Source organism: Myxine glutinosa, chromosome 2 (genome assembly GCF_964187855.1).
Source record: "Myxine glutinosa chromosome 2, kmMyxGlut1.1, whole genome shotgun sequence".
Taxonomy (NCBI): Eukaryota; Metazoa; Chordata; class Myxini; order Myxiniformes; family Myxinidae; genus Myxine; species Myxine glutinosa.
In genome coordinates, this window is record NC_136262.1 from 3730869 (window position 1) to 3751806 (window position 20938).

A 20938-nucleotide genomic window follows, 5' to 3' on the forward strand; every position below is an offset into this window, starting at 1 on the left:
ATTTCGTTCAAAATCATGGTAGATTAGCAAACCTATACATTTTTGGAAAGGTTATAGCATAAGGAAACTAAAAATCAATGTTTACATTTGGAGCGATACCTGTATGGCGGCCATTTTGGATTTTCAAAATGGCCACTGTAAAATACATATTTTGTTTTATTTCTGCCTCTAATTACCCTAAAAACTTTTTAAAATATACTAAACCTATATTTTCAGGGACAAGGAATCCAATGAAAGTATCAAATTAGTGCTATGGGGAATGGTAAGACACGAATCAAAGGTTTTGAATTGCAAAATAGTCTTTATATTCGCGACAAGTTGCATAATCAAATACATGTTATCATTTTGTACAGGCAGTTAATAACATCAAAATGTGTCACAATAATTCATATCACCAAACATACACAGGCAGTCAGCAAAATCATATATACACATGCAGTCAGTCTAACTTCACATCTACACAGGCAGTCAATGGCATCAAACATACACGATTACAGAATATGCCATTTCGAGTTCGTCATCACTGTCCTGTGTGTCGTATCCGACAATATAGTCCGCATCGTTTTCACAGTCCGTTCCACACAAGCAAAGGTCGGTCAAATTGATTGGCAAATCGAATTGGTCGAATGGTCGATCGAATCGAATTCGATGAATCGAATCGAATCGATCGAGTTGGTCGAATGGTCGATCGAAGCGATTGGTCGAATGGTCGAATTGGTCGAATGGAATTGGTCGATTGGTCGAATTGGTCGAATTGGTCGAATCGAATTGGTCGGAATTGGCAAATGTAAACATTGATTTTCAGATTTTCCATGTAATAACGTTTCCAAAAATGTATAGGTTTGCTAATCTACCATGATTTTGAACGAAAAAGCATAGTGAACCTGACTATCTGTAATCTGGTGGTGAAAGAAGGCCACATTCCAGTGGATTGGGAACTGAGTACCCTCGTCCCTCTATACAAGGGGAAAGGTGACCCTCTGGAGTGTGGCTCGTACCGAGCGATAAAGTTATTGGAGCATGGAATGAAGGTATTGGAAAGGGTGTTGGAGAGGAGGATAATGAAGAAGGTGAAGATCGACGAAATGCAGTTTGGATTTTATGCCAGGAACAGGAACGACAGACGCGCTCTTTATTGTGAGGCAGTTGCAGGAGAAGTACATGGAGAAGAGGAAGAAGTTGTTTGGGTTTGATGATCTGGAGAAAGCATTCGAAAGGGTTCCACGTGAAGTAGTGACATGGGCAATGGGCATTGAGGAAGTTCGGAGTGGAGGAATGGTTGATCAGAGTTGTGATGGCAATGTACAAAAGAGTGCGCACAGCTGTAAGGACGAAGGACTGGAACAGTGGTGAGTTTGAGGTGAAGGTGGGAGTGCATCAGGGGGTCGGTACTAAGTCCACTACTGTTTGTAGCTGTGATGGAGGTGCTGGCTCAGAACGTAAAGGAGGGTTTACCGTGGGAGTTGTTGTATGCAGATGATCTGGTGTTGATTGCCGAAAGTATGGATGGACTGAAAGAAATGATGAACAAGTGGAAGGAATGTATGGAGACAAAAGGTCTGAAGGTGAATATAGGAAAGACGAAGGTGATGGCAAGTGGTAAAGCATGTGGTGAGGTGGAAAGAACTGGGAAGTGGCCCTGTGCTGTGTGCAGGAAGGGTGTCGGAGTGAACTCCATTCAATGTACAATGTGCGCTGAGTGGGTTCATCAAAAATGTTGTGGTCTGAGAGGGTCATTAACCAGTGTGGCAGCTACATTCAAATGTAAGGTGTGCACAGAGGGAGCTGCAGATGGAGGAAATGTTGAGTTGGATCTTGGAGACGGCGTGAAGCTGGAAGGTGTGAAAACATTTTGCTACCTCGGAGACATGCTGAATGGAGAAGGTGGATCAGACTCGGCAACGGTTGCTAGAGTGAGATGTGCATGGAAGAAGTTTCGGGAACTGAGTGGCGTGCTGATGAGGAGGGGAGTTTCGTTGAAGCTGAAGGGAAAGGTGTACGCTGCATGTGTGAGAAGTGTTATGATTTATGGGAGCGATACATATGTAAATAACATAAAGCAGCAACGGAGGCTGGAAAGGGTGGAAATGCGAATGGTTCGGTGGATGTGCAGAGTATCGTTGAGAGAGAGGAAGACAAATGATGAATTGCGAAAGATGATGGGAATAGAGCCTGTGATTGATGCTGTGAAGAGGAACAGGTTGAGATGGTTTGGTCATGTGTTGAGGAAAGATGAAAGTGACTGGTTGAGAATAGTGATGGAAATGAATGTAGAAGGAAGTAGAGGACGGGGAAGACCGAGAAAGACTTGGCTAAAGATGGTGGAAGAAGAAATGTGAGTGTGTTTGTGTGAGTGTGTTTGTGTGAGTGTGTTTGTGTGAGTGTGTGTGTTTATGTGTGTGTGTGTGGGTTCGTTTGTGTGTTTGTGTGTATGTTAGTTTGTGTTTGTGTTTGTGTGTGTTTGTGTGTTTGTCTGTGTGTTTTTGTGTTTGTGTGTATATGTGTTCTTGTTTGTGTGTGTGTGTTTGTTTGTGTGTGCGTTTTGTGTGTGTGTTTGTGTGTGTGGTTTGTGAGTGTGTTTGTGTGTGTGTGTGTGTTTGTGTTTGTGTGTGTTTGTGTGTTTGCTTGTGTGTGTGTTTGTTTGTGTGTATGTTAGTTTGTGTTTGTGTGTGTGTGTTTGTCTGTGTCTTTGTCTGTGTGTTTGTCGGTGTGTTTGTCTGTGTGTTTGTCTGTGTGTTTGTCTGTGTGTTTGTCTGTGTTTGTCTGTGTGTTTGTCTGTGTGTTTGTGTGTGTGTTTGTGTATGTGTTTGTGTTTGTTTGTGTGTTTGCCTGTGTGTTTGCCTGTGTGCGTTTGTCTTTTTTTTCTTTTCTTTTTTTTGTATGCAGAATCGAGGCTCGTGAAAGAGCTAACATTTATCACAATAACAAATCAAACAGACAAACAAACAAAGTATATAGAAAGGGGAGTGGTCGACAAAATGGGGAGAGAAGGGGAAGCACATAAACACAACATTTGAGAGCAGGGACATCGGGAATGTGTGGGAGGGAGAGGGCTTGGGGGGAGGCGGCGTGGGAAGGGGTGGGGTGGGAGAACTTCAAACACAAGGACACCAAGGACTTCCAGGAAAGTAGTTAGTATTTCAAAAAAGTGGATTTGGGGTGAAATTAGCGGGGGTAGAAAAGATCAAGGTTTTGGATGGGGGAAGATGAGAGATGGTGGTGAACAGCTGTTTTAAAGACCTGGAGGGAGGAGTGGGATTGAAGAGAGTGAGGGAGTTTGTTCCAGAGGCGGGAGAAAAGAGGAATGAAGGAGTGAAGGTGAGCAGAGAGTCTTGATTTTGGCAGTTTAACCATAAGAGGGTTGCAGGCAGATCTTGTGCGACCTGCAGGAATATTTGGGGGACAGAGCCCAGAGAGAGCTGGAGGAGCAAGGCCGGAGAGGATTCGGTAGAAGACAGAAAGACCACCAACCTGCCTGCGGTGAGTAAGTGAAAGGCCCACTGAGGTAGCTTCATCACGGGAGATTCCAATGATTCTGAACGCTTTGGTTTCAATGGCGTGAAGCCGAGCTAGGTGTGAGGCAGGAGCACCAGCCCAGAGGGGGGAACAGGATTCCATTGAGCTGCGGATGAATGCCTTTTATGTGGTGAGGAGCTCAGGTGTGCCAAGGAAGGACTTCGCACGACGGAGGATGCCCAGTCGGCGACTGGCTTTGGAGGCCAGCTTGGAAATGTGGTTTTCCCAGGAAAGATCATGGCAGATAGTGAGACCCAAAAGCTTGAACGACAGAACTTCTTGGAGGGGATTATTCAAAAGTGGATGGGAGGGTTGTCCAGTCGGTCTTTTCAGAGAGACATCTTAAGAGGGTGAGATTTGTCAGGATTGAAAGACATGTTCCACTTGTTTGCCCAGTCTGTGATTTTGTCCAGGTCTACAGAGAGTGAGGTGGCTGCAGCCTGCCGATCTGAGGGATGAGGGATGAGGAATGGAGCGGCAGAGAGTAGAGTCTTCAGCAAAGAGATAGAGAGGATTTTCAAGAGAGTCGGAGAGATCATTGATGAAGACCAGAAAAAGCACAGGGCCCAGAACACTGCCTTGGGGAACTCCAGCCTGAACAGGAAGAGGAGATGAGAGAAACACATTCAGAGCCACACGTTGACTATGACTAGAGAGGGGGTCCACCAGCCATGCGTGGAGATTTCCATGGATGCCAAAGGAGGAGAGTTTGGTGAGCAGAGCGGGGTGCCAGACCGTATCGAAGGCACGTGATATGTCAAGGGAGACAGCTCTAATTTCCTGTTTGGCATTGAGGACCTCCATCCATTGTTGAGACAGCAGAAGCAGCATGTCCAGAGTGGAGTGTCCAGGTCTGAAACCAAATTGATGATCAGAGATCAAGACATTGGAGAAGAGGAAAGATTTCATATCCGAAGCAATGATGGATGTCTGTGCGTTTGTCTGTGTGTTTGTCTGTGTGTTTGTCTGTGTGTTTGTGTGTTTGCCTGTGTGTTTGTGTGTTTGTGTGTTTGCCTGTGTGTTTGGGTGTTTGTCTGTGTGTTTGTCTGTCTGTCTGTCCGCTCACTCATACTTGCCTACAGGTCACAATTTTAAGCCGATATGCAGGAAACTTCACCAAATGGTAGAATTTGTGTTCTGATAAAATCCTACATATTTTTGAGGTCAAACGGTCAACAAAGGCCAAATGTCAACTTCTTTCAAATTTCTAAAATCCTCAATTTTCATCTAATGACTAGAAATTTGAATAGGATTTACATATCAGCTTACTGAATTCAACCACCAACTAACTATGTTTGATGTCAACATCGATCAAAAGATCAACATGGGCCAAATTTCTAAAATTGTCAATTTTCATCCGATTAACTTAAAATTTGAGGACGATTTGCATATCTGGACACTGAATTCAACCACCAATTATTTGTGAGGTAAAAAGGATGCTCTACTGAGTGCCATTCTACTTCTCTTTTGCCAAGTGTCGCTCTATGAGTGATTTTTTTTCATTTGTGTGTTTGTCTGTGAACAGACATCTCAAAACGTTGTGGACTGATTTGGACGAAATTTGATAGAGAGGTTAGGTATGTGACAAGGACAAAATGATTAGATTTTGGTGAAGATTCGGATCCGGATCTGGATAAGAGGACTTTTTTGAGTGATTCTTCACCATTGAGTGAGAGGGCCAAAAGCGATACATAGCAGGATATGTCAAAAGGTTGTGGACGGATTCGGACGAAATTTGGGGGATGAGTTGGTTAGCTGAGAAGAACAAATTGATTAGATTTTTGTTCAGGTCCAAATCAAGATACGGCCTATCAGTGGGTTACAAAACGTAAACTGTTTTACCATGGTTGGAGGTATGCGCACTACCGGTACCGAGTGTTATTGTAGTTCATCCATGTCATCGTTGAATTCCCAGCCAAACGTGGAGGAAAAAACGAATTCGGATTCTGAGTCAATTCTCCTTATTCAAACCTTCACTGTCCAACCCATCTGTATTTCTTTCGGGAAACCTGGTACCAGAAATCCCGTATAAACCAGGGCTCAAACATTTAAAATCCATATCAATCTTCATCAATGATCTCTCTGACTCTCTGGCAAATCCTCTCTATCTCTTTGCTGATGACTCCACTCTCTGCCGCTCCATACCTCATCCCTCAGATCGGCAGTCAGCAGCCTCCTCACTCTCTGCAGACCTGGACAAAATCACAGACTGGTCAAACAAGTGGAACATGTCTTTCAATCCTGACAAATCTCACACTCTTACGATGTCTCTCCGAAAAGATCGACTGGACAACCCTCCCATCTACTTTCTCAACAATCCTCTTCAAGAAGTTCTCTCACTCAAGCTGTTGGGTCTCACTATCGGCCATGATCTTTCCTGGGAAATCCAGATTTCCAAGCTGGCTTCCAAAGCCAGTGGCCGACTGGGCATCCTCCCTCATGTGAAGTCCTTCCTTGGCACACCTGAGCTCCTCACCACATACAAGGCTTTCATCCGCAACTCAATGGATTACTGCTCCCCCCTCTGGGCCGGTGCTCCTGCCTCACACCTAACCCGGCTTAACGCTGTTGAAACCAAAGCGTTCAGAATCATTGGAATCTCCTGCAATGAAGCTAACTCCAAGGGCCTCTCACTCACTCACCGCAGGCAGGTTGGTGGTCTTTCTGTCTTCTACCGACTCCTCTCCGGCCTTGCCCCCCCAGCTATGTCTCTGCTCTGTCCCCCAAATATTCCTGCAGGTCGCACAAGATCTGTGAGAAACCCTCTCCTTGTGAAACTACCAAAATATAGGCTCCCTGCTCACCTTTACTCTTTCATTCCCCTTTTCTCCCGCCTCTGGAACAAACTCCCTCACTCTCTTCAATCTCACTACTCCCTCCAGGTCTTTAAAACAACTGTTCAGCACCATCTCTTATCTTCCCCCATCCAAAACCTTGATCTTTTCTACCCCCGTTAAAACGCACCAAATCCACCTCCTTCAAATTCCGTTTTCTTTCCTGAAATCCCCTGTAGCATCCATCTTTTTTTTATCCTGTGCACCACTCCCACCCCCGCCCCCTCCCCCCCCCCCCCCACTCACCCAAACCCTCTCCCTTCCACAGATCTCACGATGTCCTGTTCTCTACTGTTGTTGTGCTTTCCCCTCTCTCCCCCTCTTCTCTCCTGCTCCCTTTATTTTATGTTGTGTCTGTTAGCTCTTACACGAGTCTCGACTTGGTATACAGGAAACATTCCGAGGTAAAACGTTGCCGCTACACTTGTTCTAAGGTCTGTAAGAAGAGACTACAGAGCGTCAGGGTGATGGTCACTCACTGCTTCCTTTTCTTGCATTCATTCATGGGGGAGACTATGAAGAATAGTAGACATCATACGGAAGGTGCTTCGTGGTGGGTTAGGGAGGAGAAACACACGATGAAGTCGAGGGTGGTGGGATGGTCTTGGACCATGGCACGGCCACTTATTAATGATCTTTGCTGCTTTTCTCTTGAGGTTTTGCGACTTGTAGAAAATGCCACGTGAACTTTTGCTCCTTTCGGTAAAATAACTTGGCGTGGCTTTTTCTTTGAAGCAATCCATGTTCTATAAACATTTCATTTGTTTAATTAGAATCTATATTATAAAGCAGGAGTGTCCATCCGTCCGTCCGTTCCCAAACGACTCCCTCAGTTTTGGGTCTAGCCCCATCAAACCTTCTATGGAACCTTTTGGGGCCCAAGCAGATGTTGTAAGATAGGAAGGAGGTTTCATAAATTCCTCAATAAAATTATGATTTTGAGTTTCCAATTATATGAACCTGCTCCCGATCCGGATGTAAACACAATCACGGGTTCGTCAGAAACATTCACTGGTTTTATAATATCTTGATACAATTGTGATTTTGAGTTTACTCCCAATGCCGCTGCTTTCATCTATACTAAGGTGGGCGGGAGGTTTCATATCCGCCCTTTCTTGCCGGCAGATTCATCCGTATTAGTTTCACTTCAGATCAGTCAATATTGGTTCACATTACGAGCATGTTTAACATTTATTTTGTTGTATTAATGGTACAGTATTAATGTGTGATCGGGATGATGCTGTTTGGAATGAAAATATAGAGATATTGAGTTTAAAGCAGAACGAGGAAATGACGTAAGGGTTTGTACTCGTGAAATTTGTCGATTTACCATTGGTAGTTTCGCCATTTTTCCCCTCAAGTCCTTCACGGACCGGCTGTCCATGCCTAACATTCGACTGAAGGTGGCACAGGAATGTGGAATTTATTGGTTCATGGTTTAGCATTCGTTGTTTCCATGTTTTCTGTATGCATTAGGCCTCCCACCCATGCATGGCACGGGTATTTCACTAGTCTTTGAAAATCATGGAGCAGGAAATTCTCACAGCACAGAAAGGGGTAAGTTGTCCGCAGGCCTGGTTCCTCAGTTTTAGTGAACAACACCATCTTACTATAATTCACCAAATGTCTGTCTGTCTGCCCGTCCGTCCATCCGTCCGTTCCCAGGTACTGCAAAAACGGCTGAACCGATCGCAACAATATTTTGGGTGGGTAATCCTGGGACCCGCTGGAGTAAAATAGGCTATATTGTTTTTCCAATTTCAGCTTTTGTCTCCAGCATTTTCCGGTTTGGACTACTGCATAATGTTATTTTCCCAGGTACCGCACAAACAGCTGCACCGATCGCAACCTGATGAATGAAAACACACAGTTAAAAATAATGACCTCGGACAAAGACCTTTTATAAGGACATTCGTTGAATCCTTGCTTGAGAGAATGCCAACCCCTTCTCCGCCATCATGGTCGTCTCTCCAACTCACAATCCCATGAGATATGCGGAAAGGACGACCCAAAACCAATTATCTTCTTTTTGATTCGTATATAAACATCATTAAAAGTAAATAATGACCTCGGCCAAAATTCAAATGACGTGGGTTTCATCTCTACATGAGATAATTCCACATAGCTATTTGGGCGGTGTATAAGCTAACAGATCACTGCCTCCATCGATCTTGCCATGGCCGTAACACCTATCGGCTCAAAATCCTTTTAACTGTTGACTTGGGAGTTTTTACAATGAAGGAAACATGTATCGGGAGTACATACGACATAGCGATTGTGAATGTGACAGCTCTGAGGCGTCTTTCGCTTCGCTTCGCAGTGACGGCGAGCACCAACATGGCGGCTGTAAGATTAAAATCTGGCTTCAAGCCCCCTCACCACCCAAAGCCTTCAACCAGACATATTAACACCCTCCTTCCCCTTCATTCCTGTTCTTCAAAGCAAAGCGGTAAAAATTGTTGTATTGCCATTATATATTACCAGCAACGGTACTTGCCCTAAGGGCGGGGCTTCAATTGGGAGGCGCAAATGATTATTTAAACGATTTATATAAACATCCGTTAAATCATATCACATGCAAATCATCAAAATCTAAACAGTATTTTTAGAATTTCAATAAAAGCCACATCACTGTTCATATCAGTAAATCTTATTCCATCGTGTTTCAAATCGTGATATCAACTGTACGCTTTTCTTTAGGAAAAAAAAAATTGAATTAATTTGTACATCTTCATCTTAGAACTTCAGGATAGACGACATTGCTGATAAAAGTTCCTTTTCTCTCTTTGAAGTTCTTGGCAAACATTTTTATATTGTCGCTGCTGCCAACGCGACGCCATGGCATTATTCATTACATTCATTCATTCATTCATTCATTCATTGAAGCCCCGCCCATAGGGCGGGTACAGTTGCTAGTTGTTTTAAACAAACAAAGGCTTGCATTGTCAGACCTTACCTCAAACCAGTCGATTTGGTTCTACCACAGATGAAGGCCTCTCTGAACTCATGTTTTACGGTTTTTGCATACTCACCACGGTTGCCAAGTGTCGACTGGTGAGAGTGAGCATCCATGGGAATCTAACCTAGACCAGCGAATGTGGAAAGAAACAATTCTTCTACCAGCCAATCAAACTGCACCAATTAGTGGAAGACTGTGAAAAGAAATCCCCGGAATATTTTCCCTCTGAGTCGTTTGAGCCCCACCCCCCCCCCCCCCCCTTCCTCTCCCCTGAATCCTCCCGCCGCAACATCGACCAAGCAGCCAACTTGCAGAACGTGATGCATTTATGACGTGAAATATTTGCTTGCTATTCCATTTAAAGTGAGTATTCGGGATAGATAGGGTGTGTATTTCAGTTAGTTCGGGATAGTTAGGGTGAGTATTACAGTTAGTTAGGGATAGTTAGGGATAGTTAAGATGAGCATTACAGTTAGATGGGGATAGTTAGGGTGTGTATTTCAGTTAGTTCGGGATAGTTAGGGTGAGTATTACAGTTAGTTAGGGATAGTTAGGGATAGTTAAGATGAGCATTACAGTTAGATAGGGATAGTTAGGGTGAGTATTACTGTTAGTTAGGGTGAGTATTACAGTTAGTTAGGGACAGTTAGGGTGAGTATTACAGTTAGTTAGGGATAGTTAGGGTGTGTATTACAGTTAGTTAGGGATAGTTATGGTGAGTATTACAGTTAGTTAGGGATAGTTAGGGATAGTTAAGATGAGCATTACAGTTAGATAGGGATAGTTAGGGTGAGTATTACTGTTAGTTAGGGATAGTTAGGGTGAGTATTAGTTAGTTAGGGACAGTTACGGTGAGTATTACAGTTACTTAGGGATATTTAGGGTGTGTATTACAGTTAGTTAGGGATAGTTAGGGTGAGTATTATAGATAGTTAGGGTGAGTATTACAGTTAGTTAGGGATCGTTAGGGTGTGTATTACAGTTAGTTAGGGATAGTTAGGGTGAGTATTATAGTTATTTAAGGATAGTTAGGGTGAGTATTACAGTTATTTAGGGTTTGTAAGGGATAGCTCGGTTATTAGGATGAGTATAGGATTAGTTACATGCGAGTTTAAGTTGTTAGGGTTAGTTAGGGTTAGCTACATATGAGTGTAAGTGTATTAGTATATACACATGACAATATAGATCTGTTAGGGTTAGATTAGTTAGGGTTAGTTAGGGTGATTGTTTGGGTTAGTTAGGGCGAGTATTTTGGTTAGTTTGCGTTCGATTAGTTAGGGTGAGTATTAGGGTTAGTTACATGTGAGTGTAAATGTACTAGTACATACACATGACAATATAGATCTGTTAGGGTTAGGTTAGTTCGGGTTAGTTATGGTTAGTTAAATGTGAGTGTAAGTGTACTACTACATGCACATAAAATGCCATGCTGTTCTTCAGCGTATGCTGCCCCAGGCGAAAATTTCCATCGAATAGTACGATGGTGACTTTAATAGTTTAGGGTCATCTCCCAACATGGCATGGGTTAGTGAGGCCATCATGTAACCTAGCATCAGTGTGGGAAGGTGCATTTACTTTGCTAACAAAGGAACTTTGTACTACATTGATTTGGTAGGTCTTCGTTCTCTGATGGGAATGTTTTTACATATTCTATAACATAACCTGAAGTGTCTCTTTAATCTTGTTTTTCACAATTTTACTTTTGTATGTCGGAATTTGCTTGCTGACTCGATTTGCTACTTTCATCCCAGCATGGAGATAATCCGTATGTTTCAAAGCTTCTTCATCAACTGGGACAAACGCATGTACTACCCTCCCAAAAATGTCCCAGCCAACGCCAGGACCACCACGCTAAACGAGGAGCTCGGACAGATCGAATACATATTTACCGACAAGACCGGAACGCTCACCCAGAACGTCATGACCTTCAAGAAGTGCACCATTGGCTCCGTTGTCTATGGTAAATTGTTTGTTATTTTGCTGGTAAAAGTATTATTTTAAGATGGTTGGTGGAACCTTCAGTGGGCCATGTGCTGCAGAACATTATTGCAAATGCACTTCATAATGTTTATCATTTTAAGAAATTTAATTGATCACAACATATTATACTCTATATCATAAAGGAAGATGATTTGTAATACCAGCTGCCACCAAAGGTTGTGCTATTTCCATCATATATATATATATTGTTACGGACCGCGGATGAGATGTTGTTTTGCCGAGCGGATGGCACAAAGACAAGGCCGCGGACGCGGCCCTAACAGTTACCCCGACTAACCCGATTCCTGAACATTGGCCGAATCGCGCCACAGATATTCAATGGGGAAAAGACTAAAGCGAAGGATGTGAAGAAGAAGAAAGACAAAGGGTAAGGAATACAAATATAATTTATTTACTATTTACAGGCTCAAAAAAACCAAGGAGAAGGAAAGATAATAAAATAATTTACAGAAGAACTCAGAGACACAGTGCAATGCTACCTTACCTACAGTCTTAATTAATACCCTGGGACAGAACAAACAAAAGACAGACTCACGCGGGGAATGATGACAGGAATGGCAGGAGGTGGATGGCTGGAGGGGGAGGAAGGTCCAGCTGGAACCGCAGCACGGTCGGGTCGGGGATGAGCAGCCGCCGCTCTCTCTCTCTATCGGCGCGTTTAGCAGCCGCCGTTCCTTCGCGGCCTCGCTCGAAACTGCCGTCAAGGCAGTCTTTGTCTGTCTTTGTCTTTGTCTTTGTCTTTGTCTTTCCCTCGCGGTCCCCATGTGCTGTTTTTGTCTTTCCCTCGCGGTCCCCATGTACTGTCTTTCCCTCGCGGTCCCCATGTACTGTCTTTGTCTTTCCCTCGCGGTCCCCATGTGCTGTTTTTGTCTTTCCCTCGCGGTCCCCATGTACTGTCTTTCCCTCGCGGTCCCCATGTGCTGTTTTTGTCTTTCCCTCACGGTCCCCATGTACTGTCTTTGTCTTTCCCTCGCGGTCCCCATGTGCTGTTTTTGTCTTTCCCTCGCGGTCCCCATGTACTGTCTTTCCCTCGCGGTCCCCATGTGCTGTTTTTGTCTTTCCCTCGCGGTCCCCATGTACTGTCTTTCCCTCGCGGTCCCCATGTGCTGTTTTTGTCTTTCCCTCGCGGTCCCCATGTACTGTCTTTGTCTTTCCCTCGCGGTCCCCATGTACTGTTTTTGTCTTTCCCTCGCGGTCCCCATGTACTGTCTTTCCCTCGCGGTCCCCATGTGCTGTTTTTGTCTTTCCCTCGCGGTCCCCATGTACTGTCTTTCCCTCGCGGTCCCCATGTACTGTCTTTGTCTTTCCCTCGCGGTCCCCATGTGCTGTTTTTGTCTTTCCCTCGCGGTCCCCATGTACTGTCTTTCCCTCGCGGTCCCCATGTGCTGTTTTTGTCTTTCCCTCGCGGTCCCCATGTGCTGTTTTTGTCTTTCCCTCGCGGTCCCCATGTACTGTCTTTGTCTTTCCCTCGCGGTCCGCATGTGCTGTTTTTGTCTTTCCCTCGCGGTCCCCATGTACTGTCTTTGTCTTTCCCTCGCGGTCCCCATGTGCTGTTTTTGTCTTTCCCTCGCGGTCCCCATGTACTGTCTTTCCCTCGCGGTCGCCATGTACTGTCTTTGTCTTTCCCTCGCGGTCCCTATGTGCTGTCTTTGTCTTTCCCTCGCGGTCCCCATGTGCTGTTTTTGTCTTTCCCTCGCGGTCCCCATGTACTGTCTTTGTCTTTCCCTCGCGGTCCCTATGTGCTGTCTTTGTCTTTCCCTCGCGGTCCCCATGTGCTGTTTTTGTCTTTCCCTCGCGGTCCCCATGTACTGTCTTTCCCTCGCGGTCCCCATGTACTGTCTTTGTCTTTCCCTCGCGGTCCCCATGTACTGTCTTTGTCTTTCCCTCACGGTCCCCATGTACTGCCTTTGTCTTTCCCTCGCGGTTGTCAGCTCTTTCACGAGCCTCGATTCAGTATAGAAAGGCCCCGAAGCTGCTGGGGCTGAAGCTGCGGTAGCTGAAGCTGCGGTGGCTGAAACTGCTGTGGCTGAAGCTGCGGTGGCTGAAACTGCTGTGGCTGAAGCTGCGGTGGCTGAAACTGCTGTGGCTGAAGCTGCGGTGGCTGAAGCTGCTCTTTCAGGGATCCCTTACTCAACTCTACTCAACTCAACTCAACTCTCCTGGGGGCGTCGGGGCCGCGGGTTATATAGGCCACACCCTCGAACCTTCGCGAACCTCCCCGAGCGTTCTCTCTCCACCCTCTCAAGCCAAACCCCCTTGTACTTGGTTGGTTGTTCGGGGCTGGCCCACTCCTCCCCTCTATGACGAGGTGGAGACACGCCTTTCTTCTCCGAGATTACCTCGGGTGATGGCGGCAAAATGTAGTTGGCAGTAGAAGTTTTGGGAGTGGGAATGGGGAATGAAAGGGGATCTATCTATTTCACTTGGTGCAATGGAGTATTTCAATTAATGGAAGACACAGCCTTACACTAATACACATAATAAGGATATAACTGTCAACAAAGATATATCGTGTCCTGCATGTATGTTTTATGGACTAACTACGGGAACGCCCTTTGACCTTTATACAACCACAAACGGAGGGAGGAGGGGCGATATTTTACAACAACCTTTTACAACAACATTTTACCACAACAATAAAATTAAAAAAACATTCTCATATCCACAACAATATATATATATATATATATACAGTGAAACCTTGACTTACGAGTTTAATTCGTTCTGTGACCGAGCTCGTAACTCAATTTGCTCGTTTCTCAAATTAAATTTCCCCATTAAAATGAATTGAAATGCTATTAATCCGTTCCAGCCCGCCAAAAACCACACCAATTTTTTTTGAAATATATATATATATATAAATATCTCGCGCTTTATATTTCACCTGTATGCAGCATACAAGTTGGCAGGATGGCCTGGACTGGAGGTACGCACACTTGACTCTAAACTGTCCAGCCTGGGTTTGAATCCCAACCCAGCTATAACCTGTCATGTCGGTGTTTCACAGGCAGGGTGATTCATCAATGTGTGTACCGCTAAACTGGGCGCCCCGTTTGCGTCCCATTAGTTGTTGGATGTTAAGGATCTCACCGTGTCTTCCACAAAGAGAAGGCGAGCTATCGCCGGCACTCTGAACAAGTTGTGGCCTGGCATGCTCTTCTCCTCTGCCGTTATATACGTCCTCCTCGGCATCTTTTTCCAGAAGAGCCCTGTCTCGTCACAGTTGAAGATTTGCTGGGGGATGTATCCTTCGGCTTCTATCAGTTCGGCAAAAGTTATAATAAAATCTTCAGCTGCCTTCACATCCGAGCTTGCTGCCTCACCATGCCTGACGACGGAGTGAATGCCGGTCCTCTTCTTAAAATTATCAAACCATCCCCGACTGGCTTTGAATGACTCTTCCGATGCCTCGTCCGTTGATGTTCCCGCCGTCTGCTGCACCAAATCCCCGTAAATGTCTCGTGCCTTCTCACAGATGATGCTCTCGGTCACGGTATCTCCTGCGAGCTGCTTCTCCGTCAACCACACAAACAACAACTTCTCAATCTCTTCATGGACAGAGGTCCGGAGCTTTGAAATAATCTTAACGCCCTTGGCTGGCGTCATAGCCTTTATCGACTCCTTCTGCTTCAAAATCGTACATATCGTAGAAGTACTACGATCGTACTGCCTCGCCAAGTCGACAACACGCACACCTCGCTCATGTTTTTCGACGATTACGTGTTTTATATCCAAGCACATCATCCTTTTCTGCTTCTCAGCACTGCCCTTGGCACTCAATTTCTTAGGACCCATGGTTAAAACTAAGAAATTTTCCAAAATAAACAAAATGCGAAAACAAAGCGATACGGCAGAGATGCTTGCACGGCAAGATAACCACGTCAACTGAACGCTCGCTGGGCCACCTAGTGGCGGGTGGCGCGGCTCGTATCTCGGAAAACTCGTAAGTTGGTGCACTCGTAAGTCAAGGTTTCACTGTATATATATATGTATATATATATATACATATATATACATATATATATATATATATATATATATATATATATATATATATATATATACATACATACATACATACATACATACATACATACATACATATATATATATATACGTATATATATATATATATATATATATATATATATATATATATATATATATATATATATATATATATATATATGTGTATATATATATATGTATATATATATGTATGTATGTATGTATGTATGTATGTATGTATGTATGTGTATATATATATATATATATATATATATATATATATATATATATGTATATATATATGTATATATATATATATGTATATTGTATATATATATATATATGTATATATATATATATATATATATATATATATATATATTAAAGCGTGATGCTGCGCGCGCTAATGCTTACGCAAAGAGCAAGCGGACAACGCGGGTTCATAAAAGAGTCTTTATTCAAAGTACTCAAACTGCAGCACTAAGCTGCTCAGGGCTGCGCGCTCCACGTATATCGTGAGGCCACGCCTCTCTCCCTGGCGTGGCCCATCCCCACTTGGTGTGCAGGGTGATGTCACCGCGTCAGTGCTTTCGTGTCCGCCACACGCGCCCCCCCAGAATCCCCGCGCACCTGAAGGGTCAGTTTGCGGGGCAAACGGATGACCCGGCCGAAGCGCCCCCTGGCGACTGGCGGCGTCTGGGATGCAGGGATGCCATCTGGGATGCCTCCGGCAGCAGGACCGGGGGGCGGCGTGGCGGCGGGGCTGGGCAGTGCCGGGGGTCCACCCGCAGGGGGGCGGCCCCGACGCGGGGGTCGGGCCACTGGCGGTGGATGGTCCACGTCGAGGTGGGCCGGCTTGAGGCGGTCTACAGAAACGCGGTCAGGAGTACCGCCGATGTCCAGGGTGAAGTGCTTCGCCCCGGTCTCCAGCACGCGGAAAGGCCCGTCGTACGGGGGCCGCAGTGGTGTCCGGTGGGCATCGTGGCGGACAAAGACATACTCCGCCGTGCGAAGCTCCGGGGCGATGTGCGTCGGTGGGTGCCCGTGGCATGCCGTTGGCACGGGGCGAACCTCTGGGCGGTCTCTTGCAGAGCGGAGCGCTGCTGTGCCGCGGACCATGGTGCCGTGGATTCGGGGAGGAACTCGCCCGGCACCCGCAGCGGTTGCCCGAAGACCAACTCCGCCGCGGATGCGCGCAGGTCCTCGTTGGGCGCCGTCCGGAGGCCCAGCAGGACCCAGGGGAGCCTGTCGACCCAGCCGCCATCACGGAGGGTGGCCCGGAGCGCGGCCTTCAATGAGCGGTGAAATCGCTCACACAGGCCGTTAGCCTGGGGGTGGTAGGCCGTGGTTCGGTGCAGCCGGACCCCGAGCCCCTGCGCGACCGCCCCCCAGAGCTCCGAGGTGAACTGGGGGCCGCGGTTGGACGAGATGTCTGAGGGGGCGCCGAACCGGGCGACCCAGGTGGCGATGAAAGCCTGCGCGACATCCGCCGCCGTCGTCGACGCCAAGGGCACGGCCTCCGGCCACCGGGTGGTGCGGTCCACCATGGTGAGGACGTGGGTGAAACCCCGCGAGGGGGGCAGAGGTCCCACCAGGTCCACGTGGACGTGGTCAAACCGGCATTCCGGCACCGTGAACGGGGCCAACGGGGCCTGGGTGTGCCGGTGCACCTTGGCGCGCTGGCACGCAAGGCACGTCCTGGCCCAGCCGCAGACGGCCTTCCGGAGGCCATGCCAGACGAACTTGTCGGCGATCAACCTTTGGGAGGCCCTCGCGCCCGGGTGGGACAGGCCGTGGATGGCGTCAAACACCTGGCGCTGCCAGCCCGCGGGCACGATGGGGCGAGGACGCCCGAGGGAGATGTCGCACAAGAGGGCCGCGCCTGCACTGTCGAACGGCACCTCGGTGACACGGAGGCCCGTGACGGCGGTCCGCAAGGCCTGGACGTCGGGGTCAGCGGCCTGGTCTGCTGCCATCCGGGCATAGTCGATGCCGAGGTGGACTGCGTGGGCGACGGCCCGGGAAAGGCAATCCGCTACCGGGTTGTCCTTCCCCGCGACGTGCCGGATGTCCGTCGTGTACTCGGACACGGCCGAGAGGTGACGCTGCTGCCGGGCCGACCACGGCTCGGTGACCTTGCCCATCGCAAAGATCAGCGGCTTGTGGTCGACGAAGGCCGTGAACGCACGGCCCTCGAGCAGATGGCGGAAGTGCCTGACCGCCAAGTGAAGCCCGAGCAACTCGCGGTCGAAGGTACTGTAACGGCGTTCGGGCGGGCGAAGCTGCCGGCTAAAGAATGCCAGCGGTTGCCAAGCTCCACGCACCCATTGCTCGTGCACCGCACCCACCGCGTAGTCCGAGGCGTCGGTGGTGAGGGCGATCGGTGCATCGGGCGCCGGGTGCGCGAGCATGGTGGCGTTAGCCAAGGCGAGCTTTGCGCCCATTAACGCCGTGTCCATCTGCTCGGTCCAGGTAACGTCGCCTTTGCCCGGCTTACCTCGGAGAGCTTCGTGCAGGGGCCGCAGGAGCTGGGCGATACGGGGCAGGAACCGATGGTAAAAGTTCACCATGCCCAGGAACTCCTGCAGCCCTCTGATCGTGTGGGGGCACGGAAACCCCTTCACGGCCTCCACCTTGGCCGGCAGGGGGACGGCTCCGTGCCTGGTGACACGGTGCCCCAGAAAATCGATTATGGCGGCGCCGAACCGGCACTTTGCGGGGTTCACAATCAGGCCATGCTGGCCCAGGCGTTCGAAGAGCATGCGGAGGTGGTGTAGGTGCTCTTCGCGGGATGCGCTGGCGACGAGGATATCGTCCAGGTAGACGTAGACAAAATCCAAGTCGCGCAGGACGCTGTCCATCAGTCGCTGGAACGCCTGAGCCGCATTCTTCAGACCGAAGGGCATCCGCAGGAACTCGAAGGGTCCGAATGGCGTGATGACCGCCGTCTTCGGGACGTCCTCCGGCCTGACGGGGACCTGATGGTAGCCGCGTATGAGGTCCACCTTCGAGAAGAAGGACATGCCCGCCAAACGGGCGGAAAAGTCCTGAATGTGGGGGACTGGGTAGCGGTCGGGAGTCGTGGCGTCATTGAGACGGCGATAGTCCCCGCACGGTCGCCATCCCCCGCCGGGCTTCGGCACGATGTGCAGCGGCGACGCCCAAGCGCTCTCTGAGCGCCGAACGATGCCGAGTCGCTCCAGGGTAGCGAACCCCGCTTTTGCCACCGCCAGCTTCGTCGGCTCGAGGCGGCGTGCCCGGGCGTAGACCGGTGGCCCGACGGTGGGGATGTGATGGGCCACCCCGTGCTTGATGGCCCCCGCCGAGAAGGTGGGCCGCGTGAGGGCCGGGAAGCCGGCGAGGAGGCGGGTGAATGCGTCCGCTGCCGGAAGCGTACAGACCAACGTGGCCGGAACCGAACCGTTCGGCAAGCCGCTTGGCAAGCCGCTCGTTGAGCTGCTCGACGAGCTGGGCAGCGCACAAGCGAGCGAGCTGAACGTCTCGGCCTGGACAAGACGTCTGCACTTTACGTCGACCAGGAGCCCATTAGCGCACAGGAAGTCCACGCCAAGCAGTGCCATGGGCACGTCGGCGGTGACGAACGTCCATCGGAAAACCTGCCCTCCGAACCGCAGAGAGAGGCAGCGTTTTCCGTACGTACGGATGGGCGTACCGTTCGCGGCAAGCAGCGCGGGGCCCCCGCCCGCGGCGTGCTTGTCTGACGTGCCGGCGGGAACGACACTCACCTGCGCTCCCGTGTCGCACAGGTAACGGCGCCCGGATAAGGTGTCCGTTATGAACAGCAGGCTGCTCGAACGGCCGGCGCTCATCGCCACTATTGAGCGCCGGCCCGGGCGTTTCCCGACCTGTTGAAGGAGCATGGCGGATGACATTGCCGAGCCTCATGGCCAAACTTGGCGTGGAACCAGCACCAGGTGGTGGAGCTGGAGGAGTGTGGCTGGCTCCACCAGGCCGGTGGAGTTGGCGGTTTTCGCCGCAGCGGTGGGCGGGGCGTGGCGGCGGTCACGAGGGGCATATCAGCATGCTGCGTATGCTGTGGAAGCTGATGCTGTGGATCAGCAGCATCAGCCTCGAGGTCCGTGACGGCCGCGCCGACTCTCGCCCGCGTATCCGAAGCCGCGAAGTACCTGTCCGCCTCGGCTGCCAATGCTCGGGGTTCCGTTAGCCCGGTCCCGGCCAACGCAAGGCGAACCTGCGCTGGAAGTTGGCGACGGAAAAGCGCCCGGAATAGAGAACCGGGGGCTTCGTCGCCCAACTGTGACAGCATATGGTCCATTCTGACCGACGGGCGCGTGTCGCCGAGCTCGGGGAGATCCAGGAGGCGGTCGGCTCATGCGTCGTCCGTGAGGCCGAACGTGGCTAGGAGTAGCCGCTTGAGTGCCTCGTACTTGTGGCCGTCCGGTGGGTGGCGAAGGACAGACACAACTCGAGCGGCCGTGCCGGGCCCGAGGGAGGCGACGACGTGGCAGTAGCGCATGTCGTCGTTGGTGAGGCGCCGAAGCTGAAATTGGGCTTCGGCTTGAATGAACCAGACTTCGGCCTGGGCCTCCCAAAATTCGGGAAGTTTAATCGCCATTGCCTTGTCGTTGGCCATTGCAATGGCGTCGTGTTCGGAAGGATCGCTACGGCAGATCCAACGTCGAGGTCACCATATAAAGCGCGATGCTGCGCGCGCTAATGCTTACGCAAAGAGCAAGCGGACAACGCGGTTCATAAAAGAGTCTTTATTCAAAGTACTCAAACTGCAGCACTAAGCTGCTCAGGGCTGCGCGCTCCGCGTATATCGTGAGGCCACGCCTCTCTCCCTGGCGTGGCCCATCCCCACTTGGTGTGCGGGGTGATGTCACCGCGTCAGTGCTTTCGTGTCCGCCACAATATATATATATACAGTCACGTGAAAAAGTAAGTACACCCCATGTAAAGTTTTGACTTTTTCAACATATTTCAACATACAGCTATTTGATCTTCATTTCAACAATATTGATAGATAAAGTTGATATAATATAACAAATATCATGAAACATTTACATTTTGTAGTCCATTGTATAATTTAAATAAACATAAATGCAAATTTCCCATGTGGAAAAAGTAAGTACACCCTTGGCTCTAATAGGTGGTATTGCCCCCTTTGGCAGAAACAATCTCAAGTCGGCCTTTCTTATAACTGTCTACCAGTCTCTGACATCGACTGGGAGAAATTTTTGCCCACTCCTCCATGCAGAATTCTTTCAGCTGTGCGATGTTTGAGGGGTTTCTTGCTTGCACAGCTCGTTTCAAATCCCCCCACAACATCTCGATGGGATTTAGATCCGGGCTTTGACTTGGCCATTCCCGAACCCTCCATTTCTTTCTCTTCAGCCATTCCTTGGTGGATTTACTGGTATGGTTAGGGTCATTGTCATGTTGCAAGGTCCACCTTCGGTGGAGCTTCTACTTGCCGACAGATGGCCTCACATTATCCTCAAGCACCCTCTGGTACAATGAAGAATTAATAGTGGATTCTATGATGGTGAGCTGCCCAGGCCCTGATGCAGCGAAGCTGCCCCAAACCATAATATTTCCACCACCATGCTTTACAGTTGGTATCAGGTTCTTGTGG

General features: G+C 48.7%; 1 protein-coding gene across 1 annotated transcript in view; it reads left to right on the forward strand.

Moving 5' to 3' along the window:
* LOC137422423 (phospholipid-transporting ATPase IC) overlaps positions 1–20938 on the forward strand; it is a 283539-nt gene that overhangs the window by 142831 nt on the left and 119770 nt on the right. The window contains 1 exon segment of the mRNA XM_078772905.1: positions 11061–11269. Within this exon segment, the coding sequence (XP_078629031.1) occupies positions 11061–11269 (209 nt within the window).